This window comes from Lepisma saccharinum, chromosome 1 (genome assembly GCF_977018435.1).
Source record: "Lepisma saccharinum chromosome 1, izLepSacc3.1, whole genome shotgun sequence".
NCBI lineage: Eukaryota > Metazoa > Arthropoda > Insecta > Zygentoma > Lepismatidae > Lepisma > Lepisma saccharinum.
In genome coordinates, this window is record NC_139229.1 from 43,725,971 (window position 1) to 43,747,317 (window position 21,347).

At 38.1% G+C, this 21,347-nt stretch overlaps 1 protein-coding gene across 3 annotated transcripts in view; it reads right to left on the reverse strand.

Moving 5' to 3' along the window:
- Positions 1-21,347, reverse strand: part of LOC145994849 (endoplasmic reticulum metallopeptidase 1-like) — a 76,759-nt gene that overhangs the window by 12,319 nt on the left and 43,093 nt on the right. For all 3 annotated transcript variants that reach the window (XM_083131242.1, XM_083131232.1, XM_083131251.1), the window contains 4 exons: positions 15,665-15,894; positions 13,251-13,431; positions 11,639-11,823; positions 5,738-5,893 (listed from right to left, as the gene is read on the reverse strand). In XM_083131242.1, the coding sequence (XP_082987368.1) occupies positions 5,738-5,893; positions 11,639-11,823; positions 13,251-13,431; positions 15,665-15,894 (752 nt within the window). The remainder of the gene's footprint in view (positions 1-5,737; positions 5,894-11,638; positions 11,824-13,250; positions 13,432-15,664; positions 15,895-21,347) is intronic.

Consider the following 21,347-nt stretch of genomic DNA (forward strand, 5'->3'; position numbering starts at 1 on the left):
AATATAGTGCAATGTGCTGTTTATTATTCTAATGGTAAATGTAAATTCTAATGGCAATGGTAGTATTGTGAACGGTAATTATAACAATAATGTAAATTTAATTCTACAGTATTATGTATTATCTGTGAGCCTTAAACTGGAAGCAATTTTTTCCCTCAAAACGCGAAGCAATAATTAAGGTGAATCTTAGATTCAAAGAAATACAGTATTTTACATCAAGGTATTATTGTGCCTCCTGCCTCTCTGTGTCTCAATTCCGTATTCTTACCAATGTAAGTATTACAATTAATAATGTAATAATGCCAGAAATGAACCAACAATAAAGATGTATTATTACATTATTAATTGTAATACTTACAACTGGTAAGAGTATGGAATTGAGACACAGAATAAGGAATGAGGAGATCCGACAGACAGTGGGGGTGGTGAAGCTCCAGGAGAGAATAGATCGGGCATAGATGAGATGGTTTAGACACATGAAGAGGATGGATGCACAAAGACTATTAGTGCGAGCTTACAATGAACAAGGAGTGGGAATAAGGCCAAGGGGGAGACCAAGATGTTGGTGGAAAGAGCAGATACTGGAGAGTGTTGTGAGAACAAAAGATTGAAACACCGTGGAAACAGAGGGATGGTGGAAGACCAGAAGAAAATGGAGGCTTGACTTCTATGCCTACCCAGCCAGAGGCAGGAAACGGCGAAGGATGATGATGACTTTCCAAAAATACCTAGAAAACACAATGCACAACACATAAGGAACATTAACAGGGCATCTACAAGTCAAGGAAGTCAAGAAAAAGCCAAGAAATCAACAGGCAGGTCAAGAAATTAAGCTTGTGGTCAAGAATTTTTGCAATCTTTTGTAGTGAATTTCCATTGTTATATACCTCATTGATAAAATTGAATATTTAGAAATCTAAAATTGCATTCAGTTCTGGTTTAGATTTCTTCACCTTCTTTCGTGAGAATTACATTTTCCTATGCGTGAAGTTCCGTAAAAATATGAAATATAGACCATTCCTCATCCAGGATGAAGTCTGAAGCATTAATTTTTACATGAATTAATAATTAAAGCAAGTCTAAATCTCTTGTGAAAGTACAGCTTCAGTTTTTATCTTGACCAGCCTTATCGTAGGGATTTTTCAATGAATAAAAATATGCTTTCTTAATTTCCAACTATACCTAAGTATAACTAAATGTTAAGAAAAAGAAAGAAAAGAAAGTAAAAAAGTCAAGAATTTTGGATTTGTTATTTGGGTAAAGTGTACATCAGAGTCCACAAAATGACTGTTGTTGTAACATGGGTTAGCTGAAAAGAATTTCAAGTAATGGAATCAGTTTAAGCAGCACTCAATCAGCTCTAGTAAGTACCATCACAAAGCTATGCATATTATCACATCAACTATTTGAGGGATGATCGGAAAAAAAGTTACAAAACATATAACTATTGTTTTATTCACAGTAACGTAACAAAAAATTATGTGTAGATTAACCTTTTGCTGCCCAAGCATCTCGAACGAGATACCCAAATGTAACCCTCACTGTCCCAAGCATCTCGATCGAGATGCTGTGTCAAGGTCGTAGTTTTTATGTTATAACTTTTCTATTTTTGGCTAGAATTTCGATTTTATTTTTTTATATTGTTCCTAACACATGTATTTAACAGAAATGTTTTTTTTGCATTTTTTTTGTCTTCATGAAAATGGAGGGGAAAAGGCGGGAAATGGTACTTCTCTTTTGCGGCTCTTTTCAACGTCAAATTTTTGATGACAAAGGAAGACGGGCTTTGTTGTTCTAAAGCAATGCTTTTCGCTCCCGTCTGTTAACTGCATTTGAAGGAAACTTGTTTATCAGTATCCGATGTCAAAATGAAAGTTTTCCGTGAGGGTGCATGCAGGGGGTGTGGGGTCGGGGAGGGGGAAGACTGGTTGTTGAATCTGCGTTGTGAAAATGGAATTTCGAAGCACGCTGAAGGAAACCTTTTTTTTTGTTAGCACAAGTGTCCACAAGTTGCGACAGGGGTTACCCTGCATTGTCTAAAAATAGAATTTCAAGCAGCTGCAAGAATCGCCACTCATTTTTCACTGCATTCTAGCTTTTCGTCCGTGAATGTTGTGCATAGGTGTAGTTTTGTGCCCAAGTGTGAGGACATTTTTTGGGTGAAGTGACAATTTTTTAAAATAATTTTTGGGGGTTTTCTCCCTTCCCCCTCCATATATATGCCAAATTTGCATAAATTTTGCATTTTGACCTTTTTTCGGGGGGGGGCGGGGGGGAAACACCCTTTTTTTAAGAAAAGTATTTTTGAGGGGATTTCCCCCTTTCCTCCTCCATATGTACGCCGAATGTGCATAAATTATATATCATCTGAATCTGTGATTCATTCTGCATACAACGGTATATCTTTCATATCTCTAGGGCATTTAGTTTCTGAGCTATAGTCATTTCAAAGTACCGCTGCATTTTGAAGCTTGAATCAGTGGCGTGCCCACCATTCCTTTTGGGGGTATAACTCAAGTTACATTGGTCATATGATAATAATGCAAATACTTTTGTGTTCCTTACATGTTAGCGATCATTTCCATGTGCATGTCGACACTGTCATGTACTTTTTGCTTGAGGGGAGGGTGGGGGAACATTTTTTTTTCCCCGAAATTTTGGAATTTTGAGAGTTAGCCCCCTCCCCTCTGCCACATATACGCCGAATTTGCAAAAATTTCATATAGTCTGAATCTCTGGTTCATTCCACGTACAACGGTATATCACTCATCTCTCCAGGGCAATTAGCCTCCGATCTACACTCATTTAATTGAAACTCTGCATTTTGCTCAAAATCGGCTCGGGACAGAGAGGCCTTGGGCGGCAAAAAGTTAATAACATGTTTGTCTTGTTCCAGGTTTGAGGACTTCGGATTCTGACCATGTATACCTGTGAAGCGGACATTTAAAATGGTGACTCGTCTGGAAAATTGGTCAAGAGTAGAAGTGAGGGCAATGTGCGGTTCCTGTGGGCCAAAAACACTACACCTGCTGACATTCATAGGCAGAATGTGGAGGTGTATGGGGAGGGGCAATTTTTAAGCAACATGTAGTGAAGTGGTGTCGTGTCTTCAAAGAAGGACGGACCAGTATTGTTAATGACAACCCTGGACAGAGTGGTAGACCCAGTACCTCAACAACTGACGTGAACTGTGCTCGTGTGCATGAGTGTATTCGTGAGGACAGAAGAACATTACGCTCAATATCAGCTGAGCTGGGACTACCATATGGTGTTGTGCAGAACATTGGGTTAATGTCCTTAAGTATAGGAAAGTGTGCCCGAAATGGGTGCCACGGTCACTATCCGAGAACCATAAGACCAACAGAATGGTGATGTCGCTGAATATCCTGCAGCGTTACGGAGCAGAGGGGAACAATTTTCCTCACCGGGTAGTGACTGGTGATGAAACAATATTGCATCTGTTCACTCAATCAAGGAAACAGGCATCCATGGAATGGAAGCATGTATCTTCTTCACGCAGGAAAAAATTCAAAGTGGTTGCTTCGTCCAGGAAAGTTTTGTGCACTGTATTCTGAGACGTATCAGGTGTGCTACTGATCGAGTATTTGGAACAGGGAGAGACCGTGAATGCTGAAAGGTATTGCAGGACACTTCTAAAGTTGCGGGATGCCATCAGAAGAAAATGTCCTGGTCTCCTCCGCCGTGGTGTGATTCTTCTGGATGATAATGCGAGAACCCATCCAGCACAAAAAAACTGTTTAGTGTATTCAGCGCTTACGCTGGGAACGACTAGAGCAACCTGCCTTCCTACAGCCCTGACCTAGCCCCCAGTGAGTTTCACCTTTTCCTTGCTCTAAAGCAGACATGGCTGGCCACCATTATTTGACATGTGATGATGTCAAAACCGCTGCCTCACGGTGGCTACAAGATTGATTTGATTTGAATTTAAAATTTTTGGATGCGTCAGCACTAAGGCTATTTTGCACCCATCACATTATACGGCGTCCACATAACGACTCTAACGTTGCATAACTAAAATCATAAAATATTAAAATCTTCTGACTTCCGTTAAAAGCTGAGGCTGTAAAGGAGCACTCAGCACAAATAAGGACACCACAAACAAAATTATACTGGCCATGGGGCCAGTCGCCAGAGTCTCGTTAGTCTGCAGTCCAGGGTGTACTACGGGGAAATTGACTATTGGGTGCACTACGTGGAACGATCACCCCTTACACCCCGGTGGCTACAAGAACTTGACGCGGATTTCTGTGCAACTGGTATGGAAAACCTCATCTACCGTTGTGACAAGTGCTTGAACAAAAAAGGTGATTACATCGAGGACTAGTGTTGAGTGCCCTCTATCATCAGGTGTGTTCATCTTCCAGCTATGTCTAACACATATGCCATAATAGGCTTTGTACCTTTTTTCTTTCGATCATCCCTTGTAAATTAACTGATAGAATTCACAGAAGTGGCCATTAGTAAATAATGCATTACTATTACAGTATTGTTATTTCTACACATTCATTACTAAAACTCTAAGTGATATTTTGAACACTATACAAGGTATGTCCGGAAAGTAAAGATGCTGAAAAAAAAATTATACATATGTGGCTACACTGGCTTTGACTTAGATCCTTGTATTTGCTTCGTAGTGCTACAGTAACACATGTTTGAAATGGCAGAACTTATTCAGAATTGGACAAAATACAAGGTGCGTTCTGTCACATAGTTTCTCAAGCCATAAGGTGTGATATCACAGATAAATTGCTGCTATTTATATATTCATGATCTCGGCCCCAGTTGAGATGATGTGATCAGCATGATGCCTGACTGCCTTTACCCCCCAGGGTTGCCCCAGGTACCCATTTATACAAGACTGGGTGGACCTCAGAGCCACACAGAAATAGGTAAATGACTGGAAACATTTCTGGTCCAGATCACCTGCCCTGGGATTCAAACTTGGGTCTTCCGCATGGTAGTCAGATGCTCTACAACAGCTGGTATTGGCTGATATTGACACATTGTCATCAGTATTGGATCAGCGCTAGCAAAATACAATATCCAGACAAATTTTCTGTTTTGAATTTGTACTTTGTTTGAACTATTGAAGTTAATATGACAAATATAGGTGAAACATCATGTGGAAATATTTCTTCTGTGTATTTTCTAGGGTTGAGCCAATACCACTTTGAATCGGAAACCCTTAATGATTCCCACCAATACTGATACTTGAAAATTGCAATAATTAAAATTTGTTCAAAATATTGATCAATATTGGCATGTAGCTCAATATTCTTCTCCAATTATATGCATCAATTTACCAAGAAATTTGCTTTCAATTATACAAGAATTGCATCAGGATAATAAAATAAATATCACGTAATTGCAAATATAGCTTTTCGTGCAAAATAAAAAGAAAGTTTAATCTTTGCATAATTTCCAGAATAATTAAACTCTGCGAAAGTGTCGCACGACATTTTTGTGGACCGTGATAGACCAATATGGCGGGAAAAATTATCGGCCTGTATCGGTAGATAAACTACAATCATAACTTTCCGATACTGATACCATTGGTATCGGCTCAGCCCTAGTATTTTCCAAAATTTTGTTCCAGTACTTTAAATATTTATAGTGGAAGTTTTGTAAAATAAAAATTATGTTGGCATATTGGCTTCTGTATCTTTACTTTCCAGACATGTCTCGTAGAATAAGAACAAGTGTTAATAAAGCATACCAAGACCATGATTCTCTGGGGTGACGGTGCAAACTGATCTCCATCATAAGGAAATCCCAAAGGAGTGACGATTACCAATGACAATCCAGTTAGAATCAATCCACCAAGAACGCCAAGCACTTGCTCTGGTTTTTTAACTAACACAACCAATGGTGTCTGCAATGTTCATATTTACTTCATATTAGTGCAAGTAGAGACAGAGAACAGATTTAATAACTTGTTACAACATGTTAACACACACAATGCCACGAAGTATTAGCTCAATATGATTAATCTGGCATAAGAGGGCGTTTTGGAAAGTTTTGCCTAGTACGAATATAACGTCAATAATATGCAAGATACTTACATGAACTATATGTCTTCTTAAAGCTTGTATTGTCCTCTACCAGGGTGTCACTACTTTTCCACATAGTCACCATCATTGTTTACACACCAATGCCAACGTCGGACAAGTTGTTGCATCCCGTCAGCGAAGAAACCAGGCATCTTCTCCCGGCACGAGCGACGCACATCTGCTTACACCTCCACATCATTGGTGTAACGGTGTCCCTTCAGGTGCTCTTTCAGCCTCGGTAAAAGGACAAATTCACAAGGTGCGAGATCTGGGCTGTATCGCAGGTGGGGTAAAATCTCGTGGAATTTCAGATGCTGCAATGCATCCTGTGTTTAGCGACTCATGTTGGGCGAGCATTGTCATGTTGAAGAATTGCATCCTTGCCAGGCATAAATCGCAGTAATCATGCATGGAGTTTCTCCAAAGTCTTCATGTGCCGATCGAGTTTACAGTGGTTCTGTGCTCCAAAAATTCTGTGTGGACTATGCAGTCGCAGTCCCAACCCTCTGCTGTGAGGAATTCAATAACAGCACATTGCTTCAACCACACGTCCATGTATGTCGCCATTTTACTCACTATTGTGTGCATGGGTGATGTTGCAGGCAAACGCCACTAGATGTCACAACAGTCAGTTAATCAGCGATTACTCTCACACCAATTGCACGTGTCTCTGAGCAGTGTTGCCAGTTATTGCATAGGAGGCATATCTTTTCAAAACACCCACGTAATTACCTGTATTTACGCATGTATAATGTGCACCTCTTTTTTTTTTTTAAAATGGGGAAAACAAGCAACAAACAATTATATCGTGTATATAATGTGCAGTACAATTCAGGTTCAAGATATAGCTTTCTTAGTTGTTAGTTGTAATTGTAAAACTGTTGCTATGGCAATCAAGAGTCCATGACATCATACCTATTCAATGAGTCACCAATCCACACCACCTCCCCTTCCCTGCGTTTAGCATCACAAAGTTTTCACCTTGTTTATTCTGCAGTAGAAGAAAGCAAGATCAGAATTACGTTATGGATTTGCAGCATTGCAGGAAGTTATTTTCTATTTCTCGTCCAACAAATACCGCTGATACACATCCCGTGTCATGGGAGGTGCATGCTCGAATTCTGCCAGAACGACACAGCACCATTTTTCTCGGTGTTGCAAAACATTCTGTTACAAAGTGAAAAATCACGGGAAATGGAAATTTCACCTTCATAGTAGTTTCTTTTTAATTATTATTACTAAAGATATCCAACCTGGTAATTTGTATTTGTGCCTGTTGATATATGCATGTTATATGCAGTGACAGTGAAAACATACATGGTTTGTATGTTGGCTGTCCGAATTATTCCATGCATAACACACAACACTGTTTTTGGGACCAAAAATTTTGGAAATAAGTGTGCATTATCCATGAGTAAATACGGTATTTAAATAATACAACTATTAATTGGAATAAGTTTATGAACCACACTCCATCATTATTGCAAAATCACTTATTACACACTTTAATGAGACATATCTTCACTTGTCTTCTTGCCACCTTGGTGGCCATGCAAGTAAGAGTTGAACTTTCAGACTCGCCACCGAAGTTCCTGTGTTTGATTTCCAACCTGGCTATGCTTGTTATTTTTTAGTTCACTTTCAGTAATCCTTATCGTATGCTAATTAACAAAAATACAAATTCATTAAAATGTATATAAAAAACATCAGAGCAAAGGTTAAGGTAAAAAGAAGGATAAATGTTGACGACATTCAATTATACAGGGTTTTCCAAAAATCCTTCCCACATTTAAATCCACTATAACTTTACAATGAACAGAGATATTTCAGTGAAACAAAGTTTGTACTGCACAGCAGTTTTACTTCGCAGCCCTGCATGTTTAGAGGATCACGTGACTGCGAATGATCAGGTGATTCTAAGATGGTGTCAATTCAGTAGAAAGCAGTGCATTCTGTGGTATGCAGAGCTGAAATCGAGACGGATAGCCCAAAAGTGAATTTGTGGTGTTCTGTGTCGATGGATCACCTAATCGGGCTTTTCTTCTTTGAGTTAATTTACATTGCATTGAGCTACCACGTGGTAGATCTAGCAGGCCACCGACATTTATTTTTATAGTACTAGTAGTTTCCGAGATACTGATAGTTGACACGGGAGTATTATTATTCCAGATTTTTAAATTAGAGCCCTAAAAATTAATAGAAATTAAAGAAAATTTACACCTTTAGCATTACAAGTAGTCAGGAAACCTCTGCTGGTAGACTTCTAGAAGGTCAGATAAAAGTCTGGCACCACCCTTTTATTTTGAAAACAACTTGACGGAGGGCCATCAAATTTCAGATATAGGTAATTTGGGTGGGGGCACACCAGATGGGGCTAGTGTGTATTATGGTGGTCATCTTGAAAGCCGCCATCTTGGAATTACATCCAGATTTTCAAATGGGAAGGGGGTCATGTAGCATATCATTTTCCATGTGCGTTTTCTCAGAAATGAGAATATGCAGTTATTTTTCCCCTAACTTTATTTGGTGAGGATATTTTCAGGGTAGAAGTTCACATTTGGCGTAACGTAATGGGTACAGTTGAGCAAAGCCCCAACCGTAACAGTCACTCCTGAGTGCTCCAATAACATGTAAAACACTTATTTCGTTCTCTAAATGGGCTGGGTATTATGAAATATGGATTAAACAAGTTGGTGCCACTCATCATACAGGATTAGTGCCAATAAGAACCATTTGACACCATTTCCCTGGTAGCCTTATTTCCAGATTCGGTGGTATGAATTGGCCACCCACCCAGGTCACTGGATCTAGCTCTACAGGACTACTTCTTGAATGGTTACCTAAAGAAAAGGGTGTACACCATGAGACCCCAAACAATTGCTGAACTCAAAGGAAATATCCGGAAGGAAATAGAGGGTATTATGGCTAATACGCCTTCATGATGTTGTGCTAAGCACAGGGGAGCACTTTACCTTTTACCTTTATGGCTAATTTGCTATGCCACAGTATGACTTCGAGAGCTCAAGAATGTTCTTTTCAAGGTAGTGCCCATCTACGGAATGCTATGTACAAATGATGAACAGCATTGTAAACTCCCATATCTTGGTTATGCATTACACATAGTGCTTAATAAATGTGCTTTTTCCATTCCTAGAAATCTGCATTTAAAATGTGTCCCATCAATATGGACCAACCTGTACATGCAGCAATATGAAAAAAAAATGGCTGTCATCGTATTGGAGTTTTCTGGAAATGTCTTGTAGTAAAAATATTGTAAAAAAAACCATGGAGAAAAAGAATAGAAAATCTGATTACAATTTTTTATTTTTGTTATTTTGCATCACCTTTCTGTCACTTTTGGCTAATTGCAGCAAGGAGGATAAATGGTGATATGATGAAATTGAAGGGACACTCACAAAGAACACCAATGTCCATGCCAGGATTTGAACTCAGGAACTTCATTGGCGAGATCAAGGGTGAACACCAGGGAACAGACTTACATGGAAATACATATTTATGTATGAAGATGAAATTAGTTATATTTTTATTATACGTGGGTGACACTAAAAGTTTTTAGATGCTGCAACACATTGTCCCTAGGATATGTTGGAGTTAGTAGTCTGTAAAGTGTGATAATGCTGCAGAATTTATAGTTGTTAATTGTTGTGTGCCAGAAATTAGTCAATTATTGTTGTGTGTGTACAGTAAAATGGATTTAACACGGGAGCACTTCAGAGCAATGATTTTTTACGATTTTCGAGCAGATTTAACGCAGCAGCAATGTTATGAAAGGCTCCGAAATGCATTTCAGGAGGAAGCCCCATGCCGTGCGACTGTGTTTAATTGGTTTTTAGAATTTCGAAGTGGACGTCAGAAACTCAGTGATGAATTACGTGATGGTCGTCCTGTGACAGCAACTTCTCAAGAAAACGTCGATAGAGTGCATCGCATGATAGAGGAGGATAACCGGGTGACATATGCAGTTATTAGTGCAACACTGGGTATTGGTATGAGTCAGGTTCAAACGATCCTGCATGAGCGCCTTGGTGTCAGGAAGCTCTGTGCCAGATGGATCCCACACCATCTTACTCAGGAGCAAAAGCAGGCACAGGTCACATGGTGCATGAAAAATGCTGGAAAAATTTAACCAAGGACAATCAAATGCAGTGTATGACATCGTAACAGGTGACGAAACTTGGGTGTACTGTTATGAACCCGAGAGCAAACGACAATCGACGCAGTGGATCTTCCCGGATGAAGACCCACCAACAAAAGTCAGGAAGGGACAAAGTGTTGGCAAACAAATGGTTGCCACTTTCTTCAGTCGGACGGGCCATATTGCAACAGTGCCGCTACAGGGACGTCGGACCGTTAATGCTGAATGGTACACTACGGTTTGTTTACCGGAGATCGTACGGAAAGTTCGTGAAAAATGCCCACGAAGTCGCATTATTGTGCATCAAGACAATGCGCGCAGCCATACAGCAGTACGAACAATTGAATTCTTCAAAGCCTCCAACATCGAAGAAATGACTCATCCTCCTTACAGTCCCGACCTCGCCCCTTGTGATTTCTTCCTGTTCCCTAAAATCAAGGATACATTACGAGGTTCTTCATTTCCTACTCCCGAGGAGGCAGTCACCGCCTTCGTTCAGTGCATTCAAGAGGTGCCTGCAGATGTGTGGTCCCAGTGCTTTCACACTTGGTTTGAGCGGATGAACAAGTGTATCAACTGTCATGGAGAATACTTTGAAAAATTATAGCATTCATACTTTTGGTCTCCAGTGTTTTACTTGCGCGTGTCTAAAAACTTTTGGTGTGACCTATCGTATTTGCATATCATGGTGTGTAGGCTCAAAAAATTCAGTTTTTATTTTCCATATTTATACAAATTATTGCAGAACATTTCTCAACATATACTCCATATTCACGCGATAACTACATATCCTCATGTGACTAACAGAGTTGGGTGCATTTCTTGTGAACAATTGACAAATTTGAAATACACTCCCATTACTTCTTGCGATATTGAACACAGTTTTAGTCAATATAAATCCATCCTAAGAGACAACAAAAGGAAATTCACGTTCAAACACTTACAACAAAATTTTCTTATTGTTTTTGAAAGAGAAAATGAAAAAAAAAAAACCTTTTGTGTTGTTTTACAATTTATGTCAATGTAAGCATACTGTATTTTATGTAGCTCATGTAGTGTCATATTATTAAAAAGGTAATTTTGTGCAATTTTAAGTCCATATTTAAATACATTTTTGGTGAAAATAACTAAATATGTATTTACATATTCAGCACATTTTAACTACATATAAATCCATTCCCTGGTGATCACTTTATCATGCTCAGCCACCAAGACAATTATATTACAGTAGCACCAACTTATTTTAGAACGTCACACATTCATTATCACAATTTCTAAATTACCCTACTATACAAACCTTTCTTTGGTTTTTTGAATTTTGCTAATAAACATGATGCAAAAAAAACTCATTTTTTTACAAAAATAATGTAATACAAAAGATGTAAAATTTCTGTTGTCATAAAATACTTACTATGTAACTACTTATTGCAGAGAACATCACAGATGCCATGGTTGCAACAATTATCTCTGGACTTTTTCCAGCGCCGATGCGGCCCATGATTGGAATGAACAAAGCGAGAGCTGCCATCATCAGATATAATGTCAACAACAAGGGAATCAACAAAGTGAATATGTAGAAAAACAGCCACTTCCAATCTGCAAAATTAAAAACTCATTTACTGGAAACTGTTTTCTATACGTATAAACATTCCAAAGCAAAGTTTACATTAAAAAGTTACAAGTGGAGATATTATTGAGCCAGATCAAATTATAACATATGGGGAATTTCATGTCAAAATTCACAATTCTTTAAATTAAATAAAATCCTGTAACTTTATTCTATCTTGTGAGTCAACAATCTAGACTTGTCATTTGGATAAAAAATTAAGTACTATACATATTGTTAGTTTATTATTACTTTTTGATTTACATTTTCCTATTGTGTTCCACCCGTGACACCAAAAAACAATTAATTTCTCCTTTAACTGTTAAATTTTCCCTTCAACTCCACTAAAATATTCAAAGGTCAATTACCTTCTCTCTTTGTCTTAAATAAGTTTTCATCATTTGACAATTCACAAAAATTAACATCAATTTAAGAAAACAGGCAGTCTGTCCCACCCGTGACAAAATTGTTCACTTACAGCTAGAAATCTGGGAAGTATTTTAAGGATAGTTATGATTAATCAACAGTGTTAATAATTGGGAAAAGAGAGACGCGGTAGTATATAAATACGGATAAACTAGTACTCACTTATCCGCGAAACTGTTTTTTCTTTGTTCTATCAATTTCAGTGGCCACTGCCACCATCCAAGCAAGAGTACAGCAAGTTCGAAACGAGGATGGTGGCAGTGGTCACTGAAATTGATAGAACAAAGAAAAAACAGTCTTGCGGATAAGTGAGAACTAGTTTCTCTGTATTTAATAGTATTAAGTTTCATGTTTAATTGTGCAGGAACAGTAACGAAAATGTTGCTTAACTATCAGTAGAATAGTTACTTTGATATCAAAAATGAATTTTGCATGTCACATCCATGAGAATGGAATGCCCTATAGGTTAATCAGGCCTTGCCCTGCACCTGAAAGTGTGATCACTGTGCAGTCTCTTCGCCAGGGATTGAACCACCTGACCCCTTGGTTACAAGGCGACAGCATTACCACTATGCCATTGGCAGTGTTTGAAGTAAGTAGTTAATCGGCAAGCCATAAGATGCACTGACATTTTCCTGCATCAATGCCATCTTGGAATCACATGATCGCCTGCACACACATCATTCAGAAGTGTGAGCAGAACACAATTTTGAATTTTCCTTTGCGTAAAAAACAATATTTCGTTGTAATAAACCTATTATTTTAAAGTTATAGCTTTTTAGAACTATGCATGACTTTTAAAACACATTGTAATTCCTCCTTGCAGAGGTGTGTGGTATACACATATACAAGTAGTCCATTGATAAGAATGAGGGGAAAACTAAACTAACTTACATAACCAGTAGGTTTGCCTTTGTTTAGAGAACAATTGCAATTTTGTTAAACAGAACTATGGTAATTTTAACTCTTTCCCACACAATTGAGTACGTACCTTTGCAATGCCTGTACACAGCATCTTGGATTGCACTAGTAACACATGGCAAAAGAACCCATAACATAACAATAAAACCTGACCTGATGTAGAATACTGTGCAGACCATCAAAATGAGAGACCAGACTAACTGGGTAGCATCATGATAGATTTGGAACAGCATCCACGGGGAGCTCACTACCTGGGAAGAAGGGAAAAGCTGTTATTCATACATCTACGATATTGCAAAGAATTTACATGTAACTTCCCAACACATGAAGTTTTTGTATACAAGTATATTAGTTTATTATAAGGGTCAGTCAGTGGAAAAATTTCGACATGTAGATGTCGTTGTTCCACGAAGCTTCTGCCGCTGGAAGGGGGTTCCGTTGTCACCCAGTAGATGGCAGTTGCATTGCAGGCTTGTGTGAAGTAGTGTGAGTGTGAGCTTGTGAAGTGCAGACGTGCAGGGAAGCCAGTAAAGAAGAGCAGCATGCAGTCGTGCGTTTCCTGGTGGTGGTAGTATGTTGAGACATTTACCATCGAATGATGGCAGTGTATGGGGAACATCTCTGTCGCAGGTGAAGGAATGGAGTTGGAGGTTTCGTGAAGCAAGAATGTCACTCCAGGACAATACATGACCTGGACCATCTGTCACTGTTCCAAATGATGACCTCATCCAAAGTGAGTATGACATCATTTAGCAGGATCAACGGTGTACAGTGGAGCATGTTGCAGACCAAAGGGGCCTCAACAATGTGCTGGATGGCAAGTCCCTGCATGTCTGCACGTAACACGGCTCACACTCGCACTGCTTCACAAAGCATGCGACATGACTGCCATCTAACGAGCAACAACAGGAGTTTCGTGAAGTCACGGCATCGACACGTCGAGATATCCCAGGTTGCCTGTTTTCCACTGACTGGCTCTTATATAATAATAAAACACTCACATCAGAAAATTTACACTCACTTTCGATCTTTTGGAATAACTTGGTTTAAAATGGTAACTCAATTTTTTTAGTTGGTCCATCAAATACTTTACTGTTTAGAAAATCGTATGATAAAAAAATCATTTTCAAATTCCAAATCAACTCCAAACTTTTTTAATTTTTTTTTTTTGCTCTAGTTTGATGTGTATTCAAAGCATTTATTAATTTGCTTTATTTTACTTCACTTCTTGTGCCACTTTTGGCTAATTTGTGAAGATGGGGTGAGTGATGATATGATGAATAAGCACTCGTACACATCCATGACCAGGCTGGGATTCAAACCCGGCACCCCTGACATCGTAGTACAATGTGCTAACCACTCTGCCACTGGGGCCAGCATGTGAACATAATTATCTATCAGTTTCAAATCAATGAATCAGTTTAATTGGTTAAAAATAATATTTCCAAAGAGATTTTACATGTCATAGTCTTTCTATGGCTGTGAGTGTTTCATAATTTTGTGATACTATCGATTTATTCCATCTTTTAACTTTCACCCTTTCAGAAAAAGGTACTTTGAGGACTAATCATCATTCCCATGATTTCTCAAATGGAAATAATTTCCAAAAAACAGTGATGATTCCGCTCGCACGTAACAGGTGCGCACTCGATCAATGCCAGAATGGTGCCGTTTTGCTCAATGATGCAAAATGTTCTGATGGAAGGCGAAAAATCACAAGAAATAGCCATTTCACACTGATACTTCTCTTTAAATTATTAATGTTAAAGAAATCCAAAGTTGCTGCCTAACATAAAATACATGCAGAAGTCTATAAGAAAGAACGTGGAAACACCTGATAGTAAATGTTTTACACTGCGGAAACAATTTGTAACAAAAGTTTTTACAATGTTTTCCTGTGCACATTGAAAAACTTGTGGGCATAATTTGTATTTACGCCTGTTGATAAACACAAGATATGCAAAGTAATATTGTGTATGGTATCATATTAGCTGCCAGAATTAGTCTGTGCATAGCACACACCTAAGTTTCTTTCAGGTAAAAAATTTAGGAAAAAAGTGCATGTTAGTTTATCCAACTAACTCTCTAGCCTTCTTAAACCCGAATGTTTATGGCAGCAGCAACACAAGCCTTCAATCTGTCAATATCCTGAGCAAGACCAATTCAATCTTTTTCCAAATATTTTCCTAAGAATTATATTTTCAAATACTCTTAATTTATGTTCCTCTCTTAATGTAAGGGACCAAGTTTCACATCCATATAATACTACAGGCAAAATTATTGTTTTGTATATTTTAGCTTTTAGTTTCTTAGATATTATACGAGAAGATAAAGGTTTATGAAGAGAAAAATAAGTCTGAATTAAGTCTGCTTTTTATTTCCTCTTTAATATCATTTTCATTTGTTAGTATTACTCCTAAGTACTTGAATTTGGAAACTGATAAAAGTGCATGTTTTACATGCGTAAATATGAATTTCCCATACCTTTCTTTGCTTTTTTGCAGCCTGAAGAAAGAGTACCATGTGGGTGAAGACAGATGGACATCCATACAAAAAGAAAATCAGATATGGTCTCGAGAACCAACTCATGGTACTCCCAATTAAAGTGAGGAACCCTGATATCACAAGTGCAACTATGGTCGTCACAACCCACGTTAGTAACACCAAACCACATGTGGTCAGCAGTTGTTGGACATATGTCCTTTTTCCTACACCTGCAAATGAGAAAAATTGAATAAATTGATATACAAAACAGAAGTAAAATTGAAATCTTCACTTGCACATTTACAATATACGGGGTGTCCAGAAAATAAGTAACTATTTTTGTGTTTCAGCCAACTTAGGACTTTCATTCTTTTTTTTCTTTTTGCAGGGTGATTACCAGGTACAATGTTGATTATCTTAACATGTTGCCATTGTAACATGGCATCTACAGGGTGTTCCACACGATAAGCTGCGACGACAGTTTCAGCAGAAATTTCGGAAGACCGGACCTATAAATAAATCCAGATGGAACCTGTTGAATAAGTTCCATGTCCATTTACGTGGAATGTCGCTTCATCGCTAAACAGCACTTTGCTTATTAAATCATAAGTCTCCACAATTCAACAAATTGATGCACATTGTCATACAGTTAGCAAAGTCCTCTGCATGCAATTGGTGTAACACCTGCAAATAATGTGCACGCTTCTTCAAGGTGAATTTCAGCATGTTAACACTGTTGATTTCGGAATGTTCAATTGACGTGCAAGTGAACGTACATATTTGACTCCATTCAATTGGCTCGTGTATAGCTTCAACGTCAGCCTCGCTTGTGGATGGCCGATCTGGTCGAGACTCATCTTCAACTGTGCCTGTTTCTTTGAACTTATTTAATAGTCTCCATATGGATTTACTTGTAGATCCAGTCTTCCATAACTTCCGCTGAAACCGTCATCGCAGCCCATCATATGTAGATGCTATGTTACAATGGCAACACATTCAGCAATGGTCAACATTGGGCATAGTAATCACCCTGCAAAAAAAAAAAAGTTCTAAGTTGGCTGAAACACAAAAATAGTTACTTATTTTCTGGAGACCCTGTATAAGAGCAATGCCAAGTACTGTATTTTAATAGCATACTTTGTTAAAACCAATTTTAAAGGAAACACACCTTAATACACTACTTAATAGTCTAGGTTTTCCAAAGGAACAAGGGTTGAGTCCTAGGTCACCACCGTGGTCTCATAAAAATAACTTCTCACTAAACAAGCTCAATTATAGAATACCGGATGGAATAATGGAAGGTGACCTATGCTAATGAAAATAAAAACAAGAAAGATACAATCACATATTCATTCCATGCCAAATCAACGAGGGTTTTTACCTTGTCATCTCAAATATTAATTATTTTTGGTTTATAAAATGTACCCATAGAAACTATGAAAACTGCAATTTTTCAGAATTTCTGGACATGTAATTTTCTTGGAATTTGGTTTCAAAAATTTTTAAAAACTGAAATCTTTCCGCCACCCTGGTTCACATTCATGCAAATATCTCGGTACCCGTTTCAGCTAGTAGGTTCATCTTGGGCTCATTTTGAAGCTCTTTTAAAGGGCTTCCCTATGCTATGCAACATGGCCATATTCAGAGGAAAACAAAATTTTAGCTTTCCTCCAAAAATAAAATATTTTAAATTTGAAAAACCGAAGCATTTTATTCAGTAAATAGAAATTTAACTACTTCTGTTTGAAGAAATCTAATGTCTCAGATAAACTAAAAGGTTACTAAATTTGACCTTACGAAATATTAGAGTAAAAATAAGTAATGATCTGAGCGAGAAACTAAAGTAAGAAGCATTGAAATATGAATTAACAGTAAGTGAAAATAAGACAAAATAAACAAAGTGCACAGGAAGAAAAATTCAAGAAAGAAAGCAGATATAGACACAACGCAAATAGGACAAGTTCTCTCATTTAAATATTTGGAATCATTAGTAACAATTGATTCAAGAAAAGATTAAAAAAAAGAATTGCAGCCAAAAATAGAGAATACTATGTAAAACAAATTATATTCCATTCTAAATTATTTTCCAGGAAAACAAAATTAAAACTGTATCAATCCATAATAAGACCTGCTGTTACATATAGTCGAGAATCCTGGGTTCTCAAAGATATAATTCGGAAACATGATACTTGAAAGAAAGACACTAAGAAATAAATATGGTGCAACAAAACAGTCTAATGGTATATGGTGAATAAAAACAAATGAGAAGCTGGATACATATATTACTAAAATATAGTAATATAAGAAGATATGTCAAAACTCACAGATTGAACTGGCTGGGCCATATTGAAAGAATGCTTGAAGAAAGAATAGTGAAGCAAATGTACAACTGTAAACCTACTGCTACAAGATCACAAGAAAGACCAACACCAGATGATGTAATATCTTAGAAGTGATGTACAATGCATGAAGATTGAAAACTGGAGGAAAAGTGAATGAAAGAGAAAGACATAGGAGAATGTAATTGAGAGGCCAATGTCCATAAAGAACAACAGCACCTCATAAAAAGAAGGAGAACTAATTGTCATAGAGAGCTGAAGTTGGTTTTGCTTTGTGTTGAATGACAGTCCTATTAATGGAAGTGTATTTTATCCACATTGCTTCCTAATCATGAAAGTTACAAAAGAAGGAAGTGAAGGGATTTGAAATTCTACCAAAAAAGAAAACTTATTCAGCAGGTCACTATGACCCCCACATATAACTGAAGAGGATGAAAAATGTAGTATACAGTACTGTAATGTTCCCACAATCATGCAAAATCACATTAAAAATTGTTAAATACTTCTTGGTAAAAAAAATAAAAATGCATATGCTCCTAAAAAAAGAAGCCGTTTCAATCTCAATACAGAAATTTGTTTGTACCATTTGCCCTATAAATGCCAATCACTCCAAATTTGCAGGCTATAACCATGGAAAAATCCACAAAATATATATATGTATTTTTTTTAAATTGAGAAATTTATTCTAATTGTCATGCTTTTCTTTTGTAACTACTGAGAACTTATTCTTCAATTGGGGGTGAAACCTCAGTAAATTGAAGTTACATGTTCGTACCACACGATATACCTTATATTCCAGTCACACCAATAAAATTTAACCTTATTGGTCTATATTTGAGCAATGTAGTTATTATAGTGTAAAACTTAGTACTAGTATTGTCGGTCTTTCCCACAACGTGGTCATGCAGTCTAAGGTGCAAGATTTGGGCTCCAGCTACGGAACTTACCCAGGTTCAAGTCTCCTAGGGGAAGCGTAACAACATTTCCTGAGATATTGGCCTGTGTATGGGACCAGTGGTCACACACCATTGCAGAAATTGGAGAGCGTAACCCAGTCATGGAAGCCTACAACAACTTGGGGTTCGTCATGCTGACCACAGGTCACCCTGTAACCGGTTGAATTGGATGATACTTATCTCTGATGGAAGTGAAGTGGCAGTCGGTAAGTAGGCTCTGGCCCTCACAGGCTGTTACATCATGGGTTATTTTTTTTTCAGTGTCGGTTCAAGCAATTCTCATTAAATCTATGCATCATGAAATTCTTTACAGCATTCTTTTTACTACCAATAACTTCTTATCGAGTGGCAGTGGCTAGACGTCTTTTCGCGAAGCTCCCGTATTCAGTGAAGCGTGAAGAGGGGGCGCAATCGGGGCATGGAAGGCGGTCATCTGGAAGTCGATAATGACAAAAATGGCAGTCAAAGGCAGTCTAAATATTAGTAGCCTGTTTTTCCTAGGACTTGTGACCACCATCGTACTGATTATCTCGGGAATAGAACAAAATCCGGGACCATTTTAACAGAGGATGTTATTCAGAAGTTAATCTCCATGGTCGAAAAACTGGATAGCATGTCTCAAACGACTGTAAGTGTACAGGGCAATATACGGTCGTTATCTGCAGAATAACGAGAACTGAAGGCTGAAAACTCTTTCTTGAATGAAAAATTCCTGTTTTGTGAATCGAAGCTGGGCGATCTTGAAAACTGCTCCAGAAGAAACAAATTGATATTTCACAGCTTCAGGGAAGTGCAAGGGAAAACGTGGGCGATGTCGGAGGAGCTGGTGAGGGATGCTCTATGGGATGTTCTCGAAATAAATACGAGCGACTTCAATGTAGAGAGAGCGAACTGGTTCGGATCAGGATCCACGAGACCCATTCAGCGAAATTTTCGAACTTCAAGGTAAAGGAAATAATCCTTGTGCGAGCTTGCTTCTTCAAGGGAAGAGGCATCAGTGTACAGGAAGATTTCTCAAAAAGTGTGCAGGATACCCAATGAGAGCTGGGAAAATACATGCAACAGCCACAAGAGCAAAACCTATTTGCAAACCTTAAGTATGATAAGCTGGTGATAGAAGGTACAGTCTACACATTAAGTGATTTAATCACAAATGGACTGCCATGTGTAAAGGACGTGTTGCAAGAAAATGTGTCCATTTCTGATACAGCATTTTTTCTGACGTCAGGCGTGACATTCCCCTCGGTGCTATGCAAGAAACGGTGAATTCTAGTCCCCCAACTGGAAGTGCTGAAGGAATCCACTAGCACAGACACACAGTATTCACAAGTCATCACCCACTCCCCCTTCCTACGAGAATCCACAAGGTAATAGAAAGTCTGACAGTGAAGTGATAAGGAAACAGGACCAACGTTCAACGATGCAGAACAGAGACCAGGTATCTCATGCAGGAGTCTGGGACAGAGCAACGTGAAATCCTCCCCCTTCCTCCTTGAGAAGCAATCAACTACCCCGTAGGGCTAATACACGGAGACCCTCATCTTAACAACTCAGGGGTCAGCAACCCCACTGACAAAGGACTGAGGGATTCACCAAGCAAAACATCAGTAAAATAAGTACACACAGTTCCAAATGCACTGCAACAGGTTATGATTTCTCGATATTTCAAATTTGCTACGAGAACGTTCGTGGACTTAGAACTACAAGAAATGAATTTTACAAGAGCTTGTTTTCGAACAATTATAGTGCAATATTGATAACAGAAAACTGGTTAACCGAATTGCATATGGACAATGAACTTTTTGATGATCGTTATGTGGTTTATAGGTCTGATCGAAACGCAATAATAACAGGAAAAGAAAAGGGGGAGGGGTAGCTTTAGCGATTAAATGTAAATTCAAGAGTGTGTTAGTCGAATCTCCACGTCTAGATCCGAACATAAGACTGCATCCTTGTTAAAGTGTTAATTCAAGGCATCGGGATGTTGTATATTTGTGTAGTGTACATAGCATCCGGTAGCAACTGTAATACTTCTCGGAAATCTTTAGGTTCATAGAAATGCACTGTCAACCTGGTAAAGTTAAACTCCTCTTGGCCAGCGACTTTAATTTCCCTGACTACCTAACTGACTCCAATTATAACTTAACTACTACAACTGGACCTTATTTAGAATTGCACAATTTCATAAACTTCTCTGACTTAATAAGCTTAAATGACGTAACAGGGAATTTCAGTAACGAGGAACACAATACCTCTTTATTTCTATTTATCGCAACCTTCAGGAATCCAACTGGGATGTACTAAAAACACATAAAAATGTAAACGAGGCTGTAGATGCGTTTTATGAAAATATTTACATTTTCGATGAATATGTCCCTCTAAAGCAAA